Here is a 23,914-nt window from a genome sequence, read left to right on the forward strand (position 1 = left end):
CTCTCAGAGATTTTCTGATTACTTAATCTCTTTATACCTTAATTTATTCATCTGTGAAAAAAACAGTAATGCCTAACTCATGCACTGTTTTGAAGATTAAAAGAGAGGTCATATACATGAAACGGCTGGTAAATCTTACACGTTTAAAGATGCTCTATTTTCTTTTCAATCCCCCCTCTACTGAAAACTCCACAGGTTGATAAAGACAGTTGTTAATTAATTGACTTTTGGAGAGCAAGACATAAAATACAAACACCATGATGATTCTTTCACCTACTAGAACATGGCAAATATGGGGCCAGGTCTTTAAAATAATAATTGTTTCAAGGCGACTAGCTTAGTTAATATACTTCTACTTGAGAATGGTCCTAAGAAGCAAAAGCCAACACATGCCTTCACAGTTTCAAGATAAAGCATCAGGAAGAACTTCCCATCATCCTCCATGAACAGCTTGAAGCTTTACAGCATTCTAGAGGAACTGATATCTAGGCACTCCTTTCTAGGCACTCCATAGGCACTAAGTAAGCATCGTTTCTAGTCAAACTATTATAAATGGTGATAAGCAACTATGTAGGATGGCAGTTTATAGCCATTAAACATCAGCTAACACAGATTAGTGAAAAGAGGAAGCACAAAAAATTAGGTTTATTTTTATGTCCAAAAGAGCTAATTTTACAGCAAATAAATGAAAACCTGATTAACATATCAAAGGCATGAAAAAAGTGGGAGCATACAAATGAACTTACCTACAAAACAGAGACAGACTCACAGTCACAGAGAACAGATTTGTGGTTGCCAATGGGGAAGGGGAGTGGGGGAGGGATGGAGTGAGAGTTTGGGGTTAGCAGATGCAAACTAGTATATATAGAATGCATAAACAACAAGGTGCTATGGTACAGCACAGGGAACTATATTCAATATTTATGTAATAAACAATAATGGAAAATAATATAAAAAAGAATGTATATATATGTATAACTGAATCACTTTGCTGTACAGCAGATATTAACACAACACTGTAAATCAACTATACTTCAATTAAAAAAATACATACCACATCAGGAAAAAAAAAAAAAGAAAAAAGTGGGAGCATAAAAACCAAAGTTTAAAATTTTTTTTTAAGTGCAGAAGGATTAACTTTCAAGGAAATAAAACTTGATCAACAAATCAAAAGGCATGAAATAAAAAGAGACTTTAAGATCCATAATCAAATGTGATGCACAGACCTTGGTTGGATCATCATTCCAACAAGACAACATTTTGGAAGACATTTTGGAAGAATCAGCATAATTTGAACATGGACTGGGTATTAGAAGATAATATGGAATTATCATTAACTTGTTAGGTGTGATGACAGTATTGTGGTTATGTAAGAAAATTTCCTTAGTTTATAGACAGGCATGCTGAAATATTTAGGGCATGAAATGTCATGATGTGTGGTATCTGCTATCAAATACTTCAACAAAGAAAACAACATTGGCGAGACAAATCACAAAATGTGAGTAAATGACGGGGGTAGAGTATACTCTTCTCTCTACTCTTCTGCATATATTTAAAGTTTTCTTTATTAAATATTTTAAAAAGGAAAGAAAATCTGATAAAATATCCAGTCCATCCACTGAGTTGTAATAAGGTTGGTGGCCCGAGTTAAAGAAGGAAATGGCCCAGACCAAGCATGTCTTGAGGACAGAAAGACACCTGAGGAAGTCTTTAATACTGTCTTTGTGGGACAAATTGTGGAATGTGGGCTGATGAGTACTTCCTTCAAATTTTACTGGCAAACTATCGAAATTCCCCCAAGGGAGCTGAAGTCAGGGATGGTAGGAGGGGGAACTGGGAGCCAATTTAGAGGCCACTGAGGAAACAGGCAACACCATTTGCCTCCACTCTCTGACCTAGACCCACATAATGAGCTCACTAGTTTGGGAACCAGTGAGCTCATTTTGTAACAAAAAAAAACCAAAGGGAAGGTGAATTTTTTTATCCCTCACTTATGAGAACGTTCTTACAAAGTCTCCCATATTGTGGGTTACTCTTTCAATTGCTATTTTGAACAACAATGTACCATGTGGAAGAAGATACCTCAATTACTGCAAATTTTATACATTTATGGAGGTCACAAAAATCCTTCACAAAGGAGAACAGTTTTAGAATATGGTAATCATTTCTGGGGCTATGAGCTCAAAGTGCAAGTACTGGATGTGATTGTAAATAAGCCTTTAATTTTAAAGGTCACTTTAAAAAGCAACTGACAAGTGGTTACTTTGTGGAGATTAGACATTTTCACCTACAAGAAGTACGGAAATAAGTACTGAGAATACAATTTTTAAAAAGAATATCACATAAGGATCAAAAGAGAGCTTGTATCAAAAACAGTTAAGATGGAGTGAAGATGGTATGCTTTGGAAAATGCATTAGGTGACTCCAAAACTGGCTCTAAAGATGACCAGCATTATAATTTCAGAGATGGATGTGAAGAGTTTAGATAAACATTGCTTCATGAAATATGAGAGGCACCTTCCTTTCAGAGAGAAGGTAGGAGTGCTTCTGAGGTAGGACAACCAAGAGGGTGAGAGATCTAGGGTAAGCTAATTTGAAGAAGGTAAGGCCTGTGGAACAAGGACCTGGAGGGTAAGGATGGTGCACAATTAATGTCTCCAAGTTTGGAAGAGCAGTCACGTGGAAGACAGAGTTGATTTATTATGTATTTTTAGCAAGGAGTTAAATGAGTGGCTAGAAGTTACAGGGAGGCGGGTGTTTGCTCAATATAAGCAAGTACTTGATAACAATTACATCTGTCCAAGATTGAATCTGAAAAGCCATACGTAAGGAAATGCTTCCTGACCAACTGTAAAAAAGGAAATTGAGGTAAATTGCTTTTATGGTCATTTTAATGATTAGATTCTATTATTCTATCACATTATCTCTAAGCTGGTAACAAGTTTAAGTTGATAACTGCATTTATTTTTTGAAGATACTCTTCATTGATTACATATTTTTAAATGGTTGCTCTGTGTAAATCATTACATTAAGTTCTGTGGGTGATTAAATATATACAAAAATAATGATTGTCAGAAGTTTATGATCAAGAAAGGAGTTGTACACATGTATAACATGTTCCATACATGCATACATGTTAACATGTGCCAAAACATGTATAACATACCATTCCTTGGCTGGGGCTTTGTCACCAGGTTAAAGCAGACATGTAATAAGGGCACGATCCAGTTAAAATTTTCACCTTCTTTGCTAGGGAGTCTCTTAAGCGCCTTGTCTCTAGTCCAGGCTATCTGCCTGTCCAAGAGTAAACTGATTCATCCATAGTAAAGATATGAGTCAAATATTTTGGCTTTGTTCTAAAGCCTTTCTTGGCTTGGACTCAAGACACTGGACATTGTCTTCCAATTTCCCAGCTAGTTCTCTCAAATCTTCTCAAAAGTTATTATACGAAGAATGAACAATGGGAATTATCCAATAGACCTTCCAAATGCAATACCCAATAAAGCAACATTGGAGTTACGTAAAACCATCAGTCGCTAAATTCTATCCCTCATCACCAGGAGGCTAGTCAACAGCATGAATTCATCTGTTTGAATGCAACCCAGTACAGAAAAACAATTCCAGGGTTAGAAGTACTAATGGGATACAACTTTTTGGTTTATGAAGCATTATAAACTTACCTAGTACAGTGGAGGGAAAGTTGAAAATACTATTGCATTATAATAATACTCAATGATATGAATATAGGGAAAACATGAAAATGAAACAGTCGCATTTGATGAAGTCACACTTGAAGGGTCAAAAAAAGAATCAAAAACAGGAGTTATATAAACCATTCGATTTTTTCTTCAATCTGAAAATAAATGTTTTCTCGGTTCTAATCTGAGAAGCTGACCTGAGATTGCTGGAAAAGGATGCTCTTCTCTGGGTTTATGCCGCAGGCGAGAAGAGCAGCCGTCATGTCCAAGATGCTCTGCCGGAGGATGGCTGGGTCTTGGGGGACAGTGATGGAATGTAGGTCAACGATGCTGTACAGCACGGAGTCATGCTCATCCTGTAATCTCACCCAGCTCTCAATGGCTCCCAGGTAATTGCCGAGGTGGGGGATTCCTGTAGGCTGAATGCCAGAAAATATTCGCTTCACGGAATCTTTCTGGAACAAAGGAAAACAAACGACATTGCTTTTGAAGCAGAATCCATGAATCCTATGCCCATGTTTGATGGCTACGCAATTGTTTTAACTGCAGTCTGACAGTCATCATCCTTAAATGCATTTATTTTGTAAAGCACTATGTTAGGTGCTATTAGGAGACGGAAATGATATTAAAAAAATCTTTTTTTGCACTCAAAAGCTTATAAACACAAAGGCACGTAAGAAAAGGTCTGTATCTCCAATCTAACTGGAGATAGAGGATATGCTTATGAAAATAAAAGTAACCATACAGTATTACAACACAATTGTGACTGGTTTGGAAAGGTAAATAGTGGGGTACAGAAAAGAGTTCCCAAGAGGAAAAGATGACTGTGGTTCTGGTGGTCAGTTGCAGAGACTTCAGACATAGAATCAAATTTCACTGGAGATTAAAGGGGCTCCAGGGGTTTTTCACATGACTTCATTCATTTTGCAGTCAAGGCAATGAAGGCCTTAGCATTAGGGCTAAAGGCTACTCTTACTTAATTCAGTTTTCTTTAAAAATAAAAGAATTTGAAAAAGAATAGATACATGTATATGTATAACTGAATCACTACGCTGTACACCTGAAACTAACACAACATTGTTAATCAACTGTACTCCAATATAAAATAAAAAAATAAAAATAATTGCTGATATTATAATTTAATGTACAGGATCTGGGCTAAAAATTAGGAAACCTATATTCTATTTCTGATATTGCTTCTTGAAAAAGTTATTTAACTTTTTCACGCTTCAGTATCCATCTACTTTTGATAAAATCATAGTTGGTTTTTTATTTCTTCAAACGAAGTTTTTAATTCTGCATAATTTTTTAAATTATAAAATCATTTTTGACATGGTCATGCTATCCCATTGGTCTATACTGTCTATTATTGAAGTTATAATAGAAAATGAGAAGAAAAAAATGTGCCTCTGTATTTGTAAGCTTTTGAGCACAACACATTTTTTTTTTTTTTTGTGGTACGCGGGCCTCTCACTGTTGTGGCCTCTCCCCTTGCGGAGCACAGGCTCCAGACGCGCAGGCTCAGTGGCCAAGGCTCACGGGACCAGCCTCTCCGCGGCATGTGGGATCCTCCCGGACCGGGGCATGAACCCACGTCCCCTGCATCGGCAGGCGGACTCTCAACCACTGCGCTACCAGGGAAGCCCAGTGCAACAAATTTTTAAAAAATATTTTCTGTCTTTAATACAGATAAATGATAAAATACATCATTATCATTTTTAACAATAATAAAAAATTACTAATAACAACCATAATTTACTGGACAACTACTATGTTTCAGGCATTTATGCTCAGTGCTTTAATGCATTAATGTATTTATTCCTTATAATATATAATATGGTAGGCATATGATTACCTCTAATTTACAGATGAGAAAACTGAGGCTCACAAATATTAATAGATTGCCTTTGGCCACACAACTAATAGGTGGAACTGAAATTTCAAGTCAGGTATTACTGACTTCAAAGCTCATGTATGCTCCTTCCACTAGCTACCATGTTTTGCTTAAACACCATCTATTAAGACTTCATTACATTCATTGCATTATTTTGCAACGTTTCTGTTGCAAAAAAAAAGTTATTGGGGAAAAAAAAGAATATTCTCTACACGTATATTTGTGTATTAAGTGCCAAGTCTCTCCAGCGTACGTAGCTAGCAGTTGAATTGCTGGATCATAAGGTATGCATATGTACCTTCAATTGTACTACAGCGTGCTAAACTATTCCTAAGTATCAGTACATAACAATTCTCAGTTTCTACCACCAATTCCTATTGTTCCACACCCTCACCAACACTTTGCCAGTAGTTCTATTTTTAGCTAACTGACGATATAGGGTAGAATCTCATTATGGTTTAACTGCATTTCTCTGATTATTTATTAGAGAAGTTGAGAACTCATGGTTTTTGGTATTTTTATTTCCTCTTCTGTGGAGAGGCTATTCAAGTTATTTTGCCTATTTTTCTCAGCTTGGATTATCTTTTCATTGATTTAAGAATTTTTGTATATTCTGGATCCTAATATTTTGTCAGTTATAGGTGTGGCCAATATATTCTCTCATTATGCGGCTATTTGCCTTTATGTTACCTTTTGATGAAGAGATGTTCTTCAAATATATAATTTTTGACCAGATTTTTATGTCATAGAAGAAATCTTTTCATATCCTGAGTTCATGAAGATATGTGTGTGTATATACATACATACATATATAAAGCATATGTATGTGCATGCTTTAAAGTTTTATCTTTCACATTTAAGTCTGTATCCATTTGGAGTTTTTTGCATATGGTGTGAGGTAGACATCTACTTTATTTTCTCTCCTTTTTTTCCCCCTATATGGATACCTAATTTTTCCATCGCCATTTATTGAAAAGATCCTTTCCCCACTGCTCTCTGGAATGCCACTTCAGCATAAACCAATTATCTCTATATGTCTGAGTCTGTATCTGGTCTTTCTATTCTATCTCATTGGTCCATGGTCTATTTGTCTATGTCTGCACCAGTACCGCAGCTGCCTTTTTAATAAGTCTTGGGAGCTGGTGGAGCAAGTCTTTCTACCTTCTTCTTCTTCTTCAAGAGTATCTAACCCACCCTTGGTCCTTTATACTTCTCAATACATTTTAGAGTCATCTTGCCAAGTTCCAAGAGAAAAAAAAAAAAGCAACCCGTTGGGGTTTTTGATTGGGATTACACTGAGTCCATAGATTGCTTTGGGGAGAACCAACATCTTTATAATACTGGGTCCTCTCATCTAGAAAACCATATAGTTTATGAGGATCTAATGTAAAACATGATGACTATAGGATAACACTGCATTGTATAATTGAAATTTGCTAAAAGAGTAGAACTCAAATGCTCTCTCACACACGCAAAGACAAATATGTGAGGTGTTGGTTGTGTTAATAATTAACTAGGTGGAGGGGATCTTTTCACAATGTATATCAAATCACCATGGTATATGTACACTTTAAATATCTTACAATTTATTTGTCGATTATACATCAATAAAGTTGAATTTTTTTAAAAAAAGAATGTAACATTTAAAAAAGTCTTTATCTTTATATCTAATATTAGCTCCTAAGAGCTAATCTACTTTAGATGTGTGAGTGCCAAGACTACTTATATTTTGCCCTTCCCTTTTCCCAAGAATTTCAAATCCTACAGTCTATTTTCCTATACCTGCTTATTTTCCTCTCTATTCCTGAGATAACAGCCCTAAAATAGAATGCTACATCATAGTTCCATGATCTACAATTGTACTTGATATAAGCACTCAGGAGACCTAAGAGGTTTGTGGCTCTGAGAATATGAAAAATACCTTTTAAGTAACTGAGAACAAATATAATATTACCACTTAAAATCATACACATGTACATACACACATATGAGGCTGTCAAATGACTAACTCCCCAAATCATAATTCAGAGATATTACTCTAAAAACAGTTTGTAGCTGAGAACTGAGGCTGAGGGAGAGAGAGAGAGAGAAAGAGAAAGAAAGGGAGAGAGAAGAGTTAGCATAGAATAAGTACATATCAGTGAGGCTTCCTTCAGTACCTTAGGACCTTAACCAGCCCTGGGTTCCTGATATGGGAATAAGCAAAGGAGCTTTCAGTGAGGTAAAAAATGATTAATGGGCTTTTGGGACTGATTGATGAAGAGAGAAAGCAAAGCAGAAAAACAAGCTCTGAACTTAATAAATGAAGAGGAAAAAAATGCCATCCAGAAATGCTTGACCTAGGATGAAAGGGGACTGTTTATGGTCATATAAAGGATTATAAGGGCCAATAATATCAAGCTGAGAAAAAAATATGAATATGTCCACACAAATTCCTCCATGTTCAAACTAAGGAATTATTCCCTGAGAGAAATGGAGAAACTAATTCTTGGGAAAACTAGAAGAGAAAAGCACTAGAGGACAGACTATGAGAAAAAAGAATTGTGACCGGTGGGAATGAACTAGACATGATCTAATACATCTTTTTCGTTCTCTAGTTTCTGTGATTCTATATATCCAGGCAGAGGGAATGATGTTATCAAGAAGTAAGAGCAACAAGAAATGTTTTGTTCAATTTTCAAGGAGCTTTTAAAAAAATACAGGATCTAAATGAGAACTGGATTCCTGGTCTTAAAAATATACAGAGAGTGTCTTGCACTTCTGCGGTGAGTTTATGTTCCCGTCTGTTCCCCCTGCAAGAGTCAGCAGGCAGCCTGACAGCATGGCAGGGGAGATATGCCTGGTACCATGAAATCATGGGGCTGGAATGTGGAGTTTGGGTGGTGGGAGGATGGGGGTTCTGTGTTCAAAAGCACTAGAGTTGGAAAAGAATGAAAATGAAAGGAGCATGGGCTTCCCAGTGGACAGGAGGCAAACCACAAAAAAAACAGCTTCAAGACTAGCCCACAGGCATTCGCTCATCGGGAAGTCTAGAGCATCAACCTTGAATCCCATCGCAATGCACAGAGAATAAAAAAAGGCGCATTTTACAAAATAGGGCTTCATTTTTATTTCAGGTGTATTTCCTTAGCAAACGCCACTTCCAATCAATACATGCATTGGCTCAATTTGTAACAGAATCAGCATTACCAATGGACAGCTTCAGCCCTGGGATTTGATATATTCCAGAAGACAGGGTGGGAGTTTGTATCAAAGAGAGAACAAACTTATCAATCTGACAGATGTAGCTAAAAGTGCTCCTGTCATAAGGTACTGAGCATATCCCAAGTTCATAATTATCGTAATTTCTATTATTGCACCCAAAAGCAATTAAAAACTCCCAAGCTGCTAATCATGGCAAAAGATATTTTTTGTGATTAACTAAAGAGAGCTTCTGATTTTAATCCCAAGTGAATAAAATACATCAAAAGAAGGCTGCCTACTAGCTTTGAAACACTTTCAACTTTGGTATGGTGGTGGGAACCAAAGACTTCAACTAAAGATTTCAAGATTCTTGTTACAAAGTCCTGCTTGTGTCCAGCTGTAGCATCAATTGTGCATTCATCACACCTGTTTTAACTATAGTCGACGGCAGACCAAAAACTTGGCTGAGCAAGCACTATGTCTAATTGGTTCCATGAAAGGCATGTTATCATGGATTGCAATAAAAGAGGAATCAACAACATTAACAACTAATTTCGTTGAAAATTTCTTTTTGTAAGTCTATTTATTCTTCTAAATAAAAAATACAGCTTAAGAAGCTCTCTGTTGGTGCTTCTCAATTCTATCATGTATGTCACCCTACTATTTCAATCCTAGGCCCCTCGCATCTGTCTTCAACACTTTCTTGAAAATGGCTATACCACCAGTTAGTGATATAAGAGCTGAAACACAGGAGGCCCGGCATAGAAAAATAGCACTTCGGTCCTGGCTGGGAGGATCCAGGTGCTTCTCTGAAGCTTTCTTTGGCCACAGCTCAGCATTGTTCTGCTACAGTCAGCTCTTTCTTCCAGAAAGTACAGAGGACTCTGGGTCTGGAGAGAAAAAGCTGACTCAGCACCAAGAAAAAAAAAAAAACTGGGTTCATTTCTGCTTAGAAATGAAACCAGATGCTCAGACCTAGGAATCAACACAGTAAATATTAATTCAATGTAAGAGAAAGCAGGTCTTATGTCACCCTCAAACAAGAAGCAATATGTCGGCCAACAATTAAAACTGCAGGAAAAAATTATTTTTAAAAAGAAAAAAGGAGAAAGGAGTGACTAATCCACTAGACTGGGAGTTCCATAAAAGCATAGATGAGAAGTACTTAGCAACGTATTATTAGGTCAGTGAAATAATTTGAAAGGAATAAACTTGGTTTTCTAAAAATGTTTTTTACAGACTTATTTAAGCCACTTCCAGAGTTTAAGAGCTGTGCATCTATTTTCCTTCGGTGCACTGAGCTATCCTTCTATCATGCAGTAGAATGCTTTTGCAGATGGATTTTCATTCTTGTGCTGAACTTTAGCTATCAGAAACATTCCCTGGCACTTGCATGGACCTCATCGGATGTGAAGGAGGTAGGAATTACTGGCCTTACTTTCCAGGGAGGGACACTGCAAGGTTAAGTAACCCTCACAAGATCACAGGCAGGTGGTTAGATTTGGAACCCAGCTCTCAGCCCTGGACACTGAGCTCTGTCCCCTTCCTGTGCACAGGGCTGCATCCAGTTTAGAACTTCTTGACCTCATGGTTGGTCTGGCCTTTAAGCATCCTCACTCCCACCCGCACCTCCCCTCCACACACACACGCTCTCAGAAAGGGAAGGTGTGCCACAGAGTCATTTCCTGGAAGGCCCAGGCACACAGCTGGTGGCACACCTGGGACCAGAATCCAGACCTCCAGAGCTCTGCTCACCAGACCACATGACGCTTTTGCATATTTATCACGTTCTTTTCTTCTGCAGCTATTTCTTTTGTACCTCAGCATCTCTGTGGGCTTATTTTCTCCAGGCCTTTTTTTCCGGTTTTCTTTCTTACTTGTCAAATAGCACCTCAGTGAATGTCTCCCCATCACACAGAGATGATGAAATACAAAATCTGGGAACTTTGCCTCCTAGGAAAGACTGCATTGTCACCTCAGGGCAGCTAAGTTATGTTTAAATGCAAAGCTTATATGTAGGTACAGAATAAACTGGCAAGTCCTTTTAGTTTTTATTGGAAAAGTGACTAAAACTAGATTAATATATTATCTAAACACAACATAAATAATTATAATATGATATGTAGTGAGAAACACTTTTAATTTCTAATGACAATACTGCTTCCTAAACCAAACCATCCAGGGTCAAATTCTTGACATAAACATCTTAACCACCACTACATAATTTATTTTTATATTGGATGGAACAGTAAATACAGGCAAGAGATCAAGAAGTACTAAAATTTTTAAAGTATAAAGAATGATCTGAAATGCTTATGAAAATACTAGTTTTTCCTCATAAGAAAATATGAACATTGATCTTAAAGTGTTAGAGAGATCATGCTGGAAAGATATGATTTTATCATTGCCTTTTGTGGCCAAATAAAGGTATATCCTACCCATTATCTTTGGTCACAGATCCATGCCTGTCTGGTGGTCCCATCTCCAGCTGACTATCTGAGAACATTTATCCTTTTACAGCCGCTGAGAGATTTGGCTCTCCACACCTAAGTCCTCAGACTGTTACTAAATGTGTGGTTTTAAGATGTCTCTTTTTTAGTTACATGCCCATTTTCAAATGTAATATTCTTACCAGACATGTCTAATATGTAGAAGAGCCCAAAGAAATGCTTGGTGTATGGATAACAGGAGAGTCAGTGAGGGAGCCCCAGTAGGCAGCCCCCTGTAGGCTTGTCTGCCCTCACCCCTGCCAGCCTCTGAGGGGCTTCCTGGAGCACAGGTTTGAAAACAACTTGATTCAGGACATTTAAAAAATATTAATAGTTTGTTGAAAAAAAAATGTTCTTCCTCAGGGTAGTGGGAAATACAGAAGAAAGTTCTCAAAAAAAAAGTCTGGGACAAAAATGCACATACCACACACACAGACTTAGCTCTATGCATTAAGTCTTCTCATTTCTTCCTCTGGGTTAGGGTTCAAAGTTTATGTGGCAGTTAATCCCCTTCCCAGCTGTCCTCCATCATCCTCCACGAGAAGCTGACCTAGTTACTTGCCATTCTTCTATCGCTCATTCCCCTCTGCACTCAGACTGTTCCCTCATCCTGGATGTCCTTCGCCCCCTTCTCTGCCTGGAGAACTCCCCGTGGTCTTCAAGGCCTAACAATCTCTCCTTGATTCTAAACCTCTTAAACATGCCTTCTCCCTACCAAACACACACACACACACACACACACACACACACACACACACACACACACACACACACACACACACTGAGTCTGTCTCTCTCTCCAAGCAGAACAGATCCCTCTTTCATCGGTTCTTCATTATTGCACATATCACACGGGTAACTTGGTAAATATTTTCTTATTTGCTTAGGAAATATTTTCCCACCTAGAATATGAGCTCTCTAGGGCTGGGGCTGCCTTTTTCATCTTTATATCCCCAGTATATAGCAGTGTCAGGTACATTGTAAGGATCTAATAAATGTTAGTGGAATAAATGACAAATCTCCCACTCCTACTCCCCACTTTGGCTCCATGTAAAGGGCGAAATAACTATACACAAAATGAACCAGATGTTCCAGTTACAGGCAGTTCCTAAACAAATTATGTTCTGAGAGCTCGTTTGAAAATTGGTTTTCTGAAACTCAGACACTCAATTCTTTACATGGCAGTTACGGTCCTGGAAGGCCGCCCGTGGAAGCCTCATTGAACCCACAGTATTTCTGAAGAATGGTTTTAACAGCACCATTTCAGCTGCACCTAAACACCATTCATAAAATTGTTTCTGTGGGAAAGTGAAATCCAAGTTCTATTTTGGGACACTAGAGAATTACCTACCCTGTGGTGGCTCTGATTTTAAAGCAGAAAGTGCTTAAGGGGAGCAATCTGGTAGGAAGAGCAGCTTGTATTTGCATACAGACTTTTAAAATTAGATGTATGATAATCTGGAGGTGGGGCAACATGTGGGCACTTCCTTCAGCATGATTAGCCCTCCTAACACCGAAGTGTGTGTATATGGACTGTCCTGGAGGCGGCTGCCCCAGCCGCCATTGTTGGCAACAAAGGCACAGAAGGAAGGTGGAAGGAAGGCATTGGAGCAGGGGTTCCCACAGTGTGTCTCCGTACCTGCAACATCACCTGAACAAGGACCTTGTTAGGAATGCAGATTCCTGGGCCCCAACCCAGACCTACTGACTCAGAAATTCTATGGGTGGACTTATCCCAGGAAAAGAAATGACAAGAGTTTTGCAATCTGTCCTTTGACAAGCCTTGCAGGGGGTTCTGATGCCTGCTCCAGTTTGAGACGGGCTTTGGGACACCAATATCTAGTCTTAAAGTTCACTTCAACTATATAAAATGAGGTACAGATGAAAACACTATGAATACAGAATAGAAGATACCTTCTAAGCCACCAGTTCTCAATCTTATCTGTACAGCGATCACCTGGGAGTTTTAAAAAAATACCGATGCCTGGGTCCCATCCTCAGAAATTCTGATTTAAGCAGTTTGGGATTTGGCATGAGCATCGGGATTTTTTGTGTGTCCAGGACTGAAAAACCACTGTTCCAAGCCAACTACTACATAATTATTCTCCCAAACTGCCAATCTGACTGGAAACATGGGAACACACACACACACACACACACACACACACACACACACACACACAAATAGAGTGTAAAAATTTGAAAAGTTCACTTGCTTATAATTTACATTTCAAGGTAATAAAATCCCTGAGCATTTATGTATTAATGCATGGTCAGAGGCCCCTTTGACTTCAGGCAGTTCTAGTATCACATGAAGGTCAGCAGATTGTTATGGTCAACAGCTTATGAAGATGTGGCTAGTGTGTCTACATTGGTGAGAAAAGACACCTGCGACAAGTAAGCACGCCATCTTCCACCGTTAGGTAAATTGACTTAACAATGCCCAGTTCCATAAATCCTTATGGCTCAGACAGCACTAAGAAAATGATCCCACTAAGAAGGTTTTGACATCAGAATTGTCATGGATAAAATACAAAATTCTCTCTGCATAGGATGCTCTTTTCTACCCATCTCCCTGTGTGGCAAACTCTCTAACTCCCTCCAATCCCTACAGAGAGTCTGAATTCAACACTCAAGCAGCTGTAGGCAGGTCTCATGGTCAGCTCAGCTGGTTGAGGAAAACCTGGACTAACAACTGATGGCCTTGGCTAGGCAAAGCTGAGATGCCAGAATTTTTTTTTTTTTTGCGGTACACGGGTGTCTCACTGTTGTGGCCTCTCCCGTTGCAGAGCACAGGCTCCGGATGCGCAGGCCCAGCGGCCATGGCTCACGGGCCCAGCCACTCCTCGATATGTGGGATCTTCCCGGACCGGGGCACGAACCCGTGTCCCCTGCATCGGTAGGTGGACTCTCAACCACTGCGCCACCAGGGAACCCTGCCAGAAATTTTTATACCCAACAAATGAAATAACTCCATGACTTCTCAAGTGTTCTGAACCTTTGAGAGAGACACAGTGTGAATTTCTTACAAGGTACTAATACTAAAAACAGAGAAAAAGATTCTAAAGTTATTTTCCAGGCATAAAGATATTTCACCAAAAAAATCTTGTTGACTATCCTGACCACTACTAGGAGAAAGGAGTCTCATTTTCCAGTGAACCATCATCCAAACTGTAGACTGACACAATCCCCAGGGTTGTTTCAACTGAAGCATTTGCTTCTTTTCAGACCCTCCTGTCAGCTCATATTGTTAAGTCAGCTTTAGAATAAGTTAGAAAAATGACAAAGTCAAGCAGTAAAATATGACTGTGATAACTTGTCTGGTTATTTACCATGTTTAAGCAGCAGGATTTAGCACCAGGTTGCCTGGGTTGAAGTCCTGGCTCTATTACTTATATGTTCTTGAGCATCTACAAAATGGGGATAATAATATAGCAATCTCACAGGGTAGGTGGGGGGGTATTGTGATGAGTTTATTCGTGTAAAGTGCTTAGTGCCTAGCATGTTCTCCATAAGTTATCTGATCATTTATGGGGGTCAAAATTTTAAGTGCTTAAATATTGTGACCCAACCATCCAACATACAGAAATCTGTCCTACAGAAATAATCATACTAGAATGTAAGGACACCTGGCATTCCCCATATGACTCTTTAATAACAAAAGAACTACAAGCAACTAAATGTCCATTAGTAGGGAACATATAAAATAAATAGTAATTTTATTTTTTTATATGATGGAATACCATGCAGCAGATAAGAAGACTGTAAGTAGTGAGAGCAGAGTGGAGGTGAAGAGTCCCAACTCTGGAGTCAGAGCACCAAGTCCAATACCAGCTCTGCACATACTAGCTGTGTTTCCTTGTGCAAGTCACAGAACCTCCTTATCTGTAAAATGGGTATAATAATAGCACCCTCCTCAAGGCCTGAGAACAATGCTTAGCCCACAGTGGTTCTATATAAACATTTGTTAAACAGATGACTGCTGACAAGGAAGAAGAATACACATTTAACTTACCCCAAGGATTGGGAATACACAATGACTACCTTTTCGACACTTTTGTACTATTTAACTTTTTTTTAAGGGCATGAACATTTTTTGCAGCCAAACTTAAAAAATACGCCTAGTTTTACTGCATATGACTTGATGATAATTAACTGACATATAATTACAAGAGTCTCATACCAGCAGGAATGTCAGTCAGTTATTATCATTTTCATTTTACATAATGGGAAATAAAGACATGAATAAAGTGAAGTGATTTATTAAGCTCACACATGAAGTTATTTGTAAGATGGAACTAGAACGGAAACAATATAGTGTAATAGAAAAGACATCCGTTTTGCGGATCAGACAGTGCTAGGTTCAAATTCCTTCTACATCTCCTAGCACCTTGCACAAATTATTTAATCTCTCTGAACCTCAGTTTTATTATATGAACAATGAGGTTAACAATAGTAATGGCTAATATTTATTGAGTGCTTACTACGGACAAAGTACTCTAGCAAGAGCTATGAATGCATTATCTCATTTAATCCTCTCAAAAAGCCTTATAAGTTAGGTAGTATTATCAACTCTGCTTTATAGATGAGGAAACTGAGGCACAGAGGGGTTCAGTGAGTAGTGCATGGCTAATAAATAGTGGGGTCAGGACCTGAACATAAATAGATCAAATTCAGCTGTATATACTTCATTTGGTCCAGAGACCTGGTGTGGGTGAGTGAAGGCAAGGGATCCACTGCAGGACAAAGTGGACGCCTGGAGCCAGCATCCAGCCTCCCCTAGAAGCCAGACTCTCTGTAGATACTTCAGAGGGAGACTATGAGAATACAGCAAGGCACTCAAGAAATTATTTGCTTTTACCCCTCTGATCTAATAAATGATGCTACCTCCTAGAATGTACGACCTCAAATCTGCTTTAATTTTGTGATAATGAACTTCTAAGGAGACATGTGATTCTTTCTCTTGCACCATTCACAGTAAAGATAATTGCCCTGTGTACTTCTTATTTTCATTTAGAAGTGGTAGCCCGTACAGGGCAGGTGACAGGGACAGTGGTTCTTATTCATCTGGGCAGCAGCTTCAGTGCTAATTCTAAACACAGGTGGTGAGAGAGACAGCCAACAGGAAGGCGGAAAGAATCACTGCTGACATGTGCAACTGGGAAGATTGATGGTTTCCCTCTCTCTTTTTCCCCAATGCGTCGGCCTGGGGGCAGAGACGCAGGAGCTGCTGTGCTGGGGACAGTAAAATACACAGCACAATGTCTACCTTGCTGCAACGCTGATTAATGAGACTGAAATGACACAGAAAACAGGCAGTGCTTCGGAAGGAGAACTCACAGGCCTTTCTTTCTTTAATGATTTCAACAAAAGCAGTTCCCATAAACTGCTGGGTTTGAACTGGAATATCCCGTGGTTAGAGCAGGCAGGGGTGTATTTGGTGGAATGTGTGGAGCAAAGGGTGAGAGGGTAAGGGGAGTTTGTAATGAAGTAAATTCACTTGTGATCGGTGGGTACAAATCATAACAAATGAATTCCTCTCCTCTTTCTGCTTGGCTGAAAAATGCCATAAAATTCCAGGTAAAATAGCTATTTACTTACCTAACAGTGTAAAAAGGACATGAGAATACACCCAAAAAGATTTTTCACCCGGATAAAAGCACTCATTTAGTTTTTTAGAGCTCGGAGATCGTATCACCAATTTTTCATGTTTTACCGCAGCTGCACGATGTATACATTAAAACACAGTATTTTCTTTTTGAGCAAAGATAAATTTTAACACTAAATATTATTTCTAGTACTTATTATTAACTACTTACAAGGCATATCCATTTGGATTTCCCACCAGCAGCTCTTCAAACTTAATACTATATCCAAAACCAAATCTATTGACTCATAACCTTCCAGTCTGCTCCCCACAAACCTGCTGGTCTGTATTTTCAATCCTGGCTAATGAGAGAACCATCCACAGTCTCCCAACTATAGGAGTCACCCCAGATTCTTTCCTTACCCTCACCAGATTCTGTGAGTTAAAATCCTGCCTCCTTCAATCACTAGATATGTGATCTTTGGCAAGTATTTGTGCTTCAGTTTCTTCATCTGAAATCAACATTTTAATAGTACTATTTCATAGGATTATTATAAGAATGAAATACAGTAAGTCCCCTACATACGAACCTGCAAGTCATGAACTTTCAAAGATGTGAACATGCGTTTGCGTGTCCAATCACATAAGTTAGTTTGTGTGTCTGGAGTAGTCACATGCGTGCATCCTCTACAAGTGGTTGTGCTTTTGTGTACTTTACTGTACAGTACTGTATAGATTACAGTACTGTACAGTATCTTTATTTCAAGCCCAGGATGTCTGGAAGCAAGCGTAAAAGCAGCTGTGATAGAGCTGGTACTACTGTACTTTTCAAGGTATTGTACTGTAAGATTTAAAATGTTTTCTTTATTTTGTGTGTCTGTCTTTTATGTATTATTTGTGTGAAAAGTATTATAAACCTACTACAGTACAGTACTACATAGCTGATTGTGTTAGTTGGGTACCTAGGCTAACTTTGTTGGACTTAAAAACAAATTGGACTTAGCACGCTCTCAGAACGGGATCCGTTCCTATGTAGGGGACTTATTGTATATTAGTACATAAAAAGTGCTTAGAGTAGTGCCTGGCACGTAGAAAGTGCTCAATAAATATTAGCTAAGATTGGTCTTAAATGTGCTCACCATATATATATATACACACACATATATACAAATATATATATATAAAATTATATGGGGTGGTGGCTGTGTTAACTAACTTCATTGAGGTAACCACTTCACAATACACACATGTAACAAACCATTAGGTTGTTCACTTTAAATGTACAAAATGTCAATTATATCTTCAGCTGGAAAAAAATTAGCTATTATTATTAACATTATCTAATCAATTGCTAAATCTTCAGGGATGTTATCCAACAAAACTTCACTTCTCCCTCTCTATCAACATAGTCTAATCCCCAATCACCTCACCTGTGCTGTATCAGTAGCTTCTATCTGGCTTCTATATCCTCCATACTACTACCTGAACTATCTTTTTTTTTTTTTTTTGGTACACGGGCCTCTCACTGTTGTGGCCTCTCCCGTTGCGGAGCACAGGCTCCGGATGCACAGGCTCAGCGGCCATGGCTCACGGGCCCAGCTGCTCCGCGGCATGTGGGATCTTCCCGGACCAGGGCACGAACCCGTGTCCCCTGCATTGGCAGGCGGACTCTCAAGCACTGCGCAACCAGGGAAGCCCCTTATGTTTAATATTTTATAATATGCTATTTTTCATTCATCATCCTAGCATTAGAGCCAATATCATATTCAACTAAAACCACAAGAGTTATCTTTAGGATCTATAATTTAAAACCCAAAATGTAAAAAATATTTATATATCAACTGATATTATTCTAGGTCAGATTAAATTTACAGCATTTCCATTGCTGGGTATAGTGGCTTGAATATGTGCCCCCAAAATTCATGTCTATCTAGAACCTCAGAGTGCGACCTTACTTGGAAATGGGGTCTTTGCAGATGTAATCAGTTAAGATGAGGTCATACTCGATCAGAGTGGGCCCTAAATCCAATGACTAGTGTCTTTATAAGGAGAGGAGAAGACACAGTAGAGACATAGCGGGAAAAAAGGTCATGCCGAAGGAAGCAGAGATTGGAGTGACGTAGCTACGAGTCAAGGAATGCCAATGTTTGCAAGGAGTCACCAGAATCTAGAAAGAATCCAGGAAGGATTCTTCCTTAGAGCCCCTGCAGAAGAGCATGGACTTGCTGACACCTTGATTTCAGACTCCTAGCCACCAGAAATGTGAGAGAATAAATTTCTGTTGTTTTAAGCCATCTGGTTTGTGGTACTTAGTTATGGCAGCCTTAGAGAATACACTTGGCTAACGTGGTAAACTGATGTGGTGAGTCTTTCAGGATCTGTAACTTGCCAGGTTACTGAGCATCTTCTCCAGAGCGGCACAAGCCCATGCTGGGGCAAGGCAGAGTAGAACATGAGCATTCTGCATTGGCTATGATGACTGGCCAAACCACAACCACATATATAATACATAGGTAGTGTGCTGAGGCGCAGGAAGCATTATTGGCTAGAGCACGTCAAATAAACAAACAGCTAAGATCAACTACAGGGATGTAATCCTAAATGAGATGCTGTTACTTTGTTCTGGGAGAAACAAAATTCTAGGATCATATTTGCACTGATTCCATAAAATTACTGTACATAGCTAGCTTTGCTCCATTTATTCCTTCCATTTAAAAAGTACCTCTGAAATTTTCCCTGTGCTGTAATCACTCAGAAAAATGTAAATTTACACTCAGCAAATACCATTTCCTTTGGTCAAAAAAATATTGACTGTGCACCATTTTTCTGATGAAGTAGTATGATACACACTATTTGAACTGCCGTGATCTATTGTTGTTCTCCTCTGAAAGGACTTTTTTTTCTTTGAAACCTTAAGAGATTATTTTTTGGCATAATTACTCCAGTCCAAATGGTTTTGAGATATAGGTTTTCTTAGATAATAAACAGTGAACTATTTATTTTAAAAACCAAGAAAACGTGTCTATAATTTTTCTTTGAAGCTCTTTAGAAATAATTTTTTTGGGGGGGGCGGGCTGTGCCGCACGGCTTGTGGGATCTCAGTTCCCCGACCAGTGATTGAACCCAGGCCCTTGGCAGTGAAAGCGCGGAGTCCGAACCACTGGACTACCAGGGAATTCCCTAGAAAGAATTCTTATAATGCTTTGTATGAAATAAGCTTGGGGAAAAAAAGGGAAAAATTCACATTGGGAAACCAGTGTCAGCTGATCATTAATTCACCATCCCTCTTTATATTTGAAAGATCTCTGGAAGTTATAGATGATAGCCCACAATGTCAGAGAACAAACAGTTCAACATATTTTTGACATGCCACACAGTTTTCTGCTTGTCACATCTTTGGGCCTCTTATTAAGTTCTGAAAAAACTGGTAACTTATGTAGATGCAGAGATTGTTGTCAAAGAAGTGTCAGTATGGGGGTCATTTCAGAGTTTCCAATTCCTCACACTTGTTAATAAATCTTAGAATTTTGCACAGTCAAGTACTTAGCTCTTCCTCTAAAACTTCACCACCCCACATTTGATTTTCTATTCATGTTTAATGGAAACGTCATATTTGCACTCACTGTGTGTGTGTATACATGTACAAAATAATTCTACATTCCTTAGTCAGTTTTCCCATTGTGCATAACAATATTCAAGAATATTTCTTTAATTAAGGGAGCCTTGCTTTTTCTGATTTGTTTATACAAATTGATGACATTTTTTGATTCTGCTTTAAATTGTCTCATCATTTATTGTTGAATAAGCTGAAGAAACAGTTATCTCATTTATAAGGTAAAGCTGCATCACAGTTTCATTTCTCTAATTCCAATTGTTTCATTTGGAATTTGTGCTTTTTTGTGTTGATCAAGTTGTGAATATATAAACCAAAATAATTATTCTCTTTTATATTTTAGTTCGATTTCCAATTCCAAAAACCTGCCTTTATCCACCAATGAATATTTATCATGTCCCTTTTACAATAAACACTGTTTTCCAATAAACTTTCAAGTCTGATTTTATTTTTCTATATTTTATCTCTTTATATGGGTATATTCTATTTTGATAAACATGCCTTGATCAAAAATGAAAAATTTTCAACAACTTCACCACAAAATCAGCATTTACATTCAAACTGTAATGATTTTTTTTTTTTTAAACATCTTTATTGGGGTATAATTGCTTTACAATGGTGTGTTAGTTTCTGCTTTATAACAAAGTGAATCAGTTATACATATACATATGTTCCCATATGTCTTCCCTCTTGCGTCTCCCTCCCTCCCACTCTCCCCATCCCACCCCTCCAGGCTGTCACAAAGCCCCGAGGTAATATCCCTGTGCCTTGCGGCTGCTTCCCCCTAGCTATCTACCTTACTACGTTTGTTAGTGTTTATATGTCCGTGACTCTCTCTCGCCCTGTCAAAACTCACCCTTCCCCCTCCCCATATCCTCAAGTCCGTTCTCCAGTAGGTCTGCGTCTTTATTCCTGTCTTACCCCTAGGTTCTTCATGACATTTTTTTCCCTTAAATTCCATATATATGTGTTAGCATCAAACTGTAATGATTTTAAATGCAATTTACCTCTGCATTTTTGAGACTCCTTTTCCCTCTCCAATTGGAAATTTTTTATGTTGTACATAATTCTCCTTTATGACTAAATATTAGTAGGTAAGATAATTAGTGTAAATAACAGAGTATTGCTCTTACCTTCAACAATTTCAATCATATGGCTTTAAAATACATCTTGAAAGTAGTACACTATTTTTCAACTACTTAGATGACAAATTACTATATATTGAATAATGATTAATGATAAAATACTTGCTACCACAAGTGACATTATTGCTTGCCTCAACTCTTGGACATTTTTGTGAAAAATAACACTGACTTATTTTTTGATATTACTATTAAATAATCATAGTTACTGAGAAAGTAATTGCAAATGCTTGTGTCTTAACCATCAAACAATGAAGAAGAGCAAGAAATATATGTACCAACTGAAACGGAGCTGTTTTGTGTAGACAGGCAGAACTCCAACTGGGTAAAAATGATGCTATTGAAATGTCATCAGTTGAGTTATACTAAAGTATTTTTTATATATATATATGTATATATATACGATTTTCTTTTTTTATTTTCCATCTTGATGACAATTTTTTTTAATAAATTTAGTTATTTTTGGCTGCAATGGGTCTTCATTGCTGCGTGCTGGGTTTCTCTAGTTGCAGAGAGTGGGGACTACTCCTCCTTGCAGTGCACGGGCTTCTCATTGCGGTGGCCTCTCTTGTTGCGGAGCGCGGGCTCCAGGTGCGCGGGCCTCAGTAGTTGTGGCACATGGGCTCAGTAGTTGTGGCTTGCAGGCTGTAGAGTGCAGGCTCATCAGTCGTGGTGCACAGGCTTAGTTGCTCTGTGGCATGTGGGATCTTCCCGGCCCAGGGCTCGAACCCGTGTGCCCTACATTGGCAGGCAGATTCTTAACCACTGTGCCACCAGGGAACTCCAACAATTAATTAATTTTTTTTTTTTTTTAAAGTACTATTGGGCTTCCCTGGTGGCGCAGTGGTTGAGAGTCCACCTGCCGATGCAGGGGACACGGGTTCGTGCCCCGGTCAGGGAGGAGCCCACATGCCGTGGAGCGGCTGAGCCCGGCAGCCATGGCCGCTGAACCTGCGCGTAAGGAGTCTGTGTTCCGCAACGGGAGAGGCCACAACAGTGAGAGGCCCGCGTACCGCAAAAAAAAAAAAAAAAAGTACTGTTGCAGAAAAAATAGCTCAATGACCTATCAGATGATTTACATAACAAAGTATTTTGCAAGTTCTCTCATGTTTCGAGCAATTTTGCCTTCTTTGCTGGTCCCTATCCCACCAGCTCTGCTGAGTTAATAAGACCCAAGTGTACTTTTTCAGCCTTTTTCTTCCACTGCTCTACTCCATGAATTGTATACTCCTTTTAGTTACCTGAAGAAGCCATATTCTTTCTGACCTCTAACCCTTTGCCCATTCACTCCTCTCTGCCTGGTGTGCCTTTCTCCACCTGCCAAATTTCAATTTATCTTTTAAGACCCAGTTCAGATGTCACCACATTTATGAAGTCTTCTCCATCTTCCCAAGGTAAGTTGAGTTACTTGTTCCTATAAGTACCTAGAGTGCTTTGTTCTCCCTCTATTACAGCATGTGGTTGTACTGTAATTTACTTTTCCTGCAAGTCTACTACCCTCACCAGTCAGTGAGATCCTCAAGGGCAAGATCCATGTTTCCTAACATTCTTAACATCAACAGGGTGGAGGTTTTATACATGTATATAAATGAGGTAGAAATGAATACTAACTATATGCCACTTATAGAATGCAGGAGCTGGAAGTCTGGTCTCACCTTCCCTGGCACTCAGTAGCCCCAGGGAAGAAGAGGATGAGGAAAGGATGTTTACAACACTAGCAGGGCATTTTCAAATTATCCCCTCCCAGGTTACCTACGTAAATGCCAGGCATCTTTTAGTCAACAATACCTACAACCATCAGAACACCTCTCCAAATTCTTAACGTATTGTAATTTTAGTTGAATCTATAATAAAATACTATTAGAATAAAATGTGCTGATAAAACTCTTTTTATGAACCCCTTATAAAGTTGTTCAACTCTCCTCAGAATGCGAGCAATCTTACCTTAAGGTTGAGAGTAGATTTTATGTGATAATTTCCTGACACTTTATTTTAACAAGGTGCAGTTAGAAGGCATTCACAAGTATACAGGGAGCTCATAGTGTAGATTCAATTTGATTTTTGACTAGTTCTGCCCTTAGGTAGAGTGTGTCTAACCTATAATACAGCGCTATTTCCTTTTTCTGGAAGACAAGCACTGTGTGCACCCCACCAGGCACCCAGGAGCACACCTAATCCAGCAGGGGCACAAACACAGCAGAACGCTGCAGGATCAGGATGTTTTGAGTTGAATTAGGGGATGGGATTTATGGGAAAACTGAGGGGAAATGTGGCTATGTTTTTTAATCTGAATCCTTAAAAAGGATAA

The 23,914-nt window shown here is 38.7% G+C and overlaps 1 protein-coding gene across 2 annotated transcripts in view; it reads right to left on the reverse strand.

Annotated features, from left to right (window-relative positions):
• WARS2 (tryptophanyl tRNA synthetase 2, mitochondrial) overlaps positions 1–23,914 on the reverse strand; it is an 87,403-nt gene that overhangs the window by 41,717 nt on the left and 21,772 nt on the right. For both annotated transcript variants that reach the window (XR_004346080.1, XM_032607382.1), the window contains exon 2: positions 3,896–4,153. Coding sequence is in view for 1 of the 2 variants with exons in the window: in XM_032607382.1 (XP_032463273.1) it covers positions 3,896–4,153 (258 nt within the window). In the remaining variant the exon portion in view is untranslated. The remainder of the gene's footprint in view (positions 1–3,895; positions 4,154–23,914) is intronic.

Source organism: Phocoena sinus, chromosome 1 (genome assembly GCF_008692025.1).
Source record: "Phocoena sinus isolate mPhoSin1 chromosome 1, mPhoSin1.pri, whole genome shotgun sequence".
NCBI lineage: Eukaryota > Metazoa > Chordata > Mammalia > Artiodactyla > Phocoenidae > Phocoena > Phocoena sinus.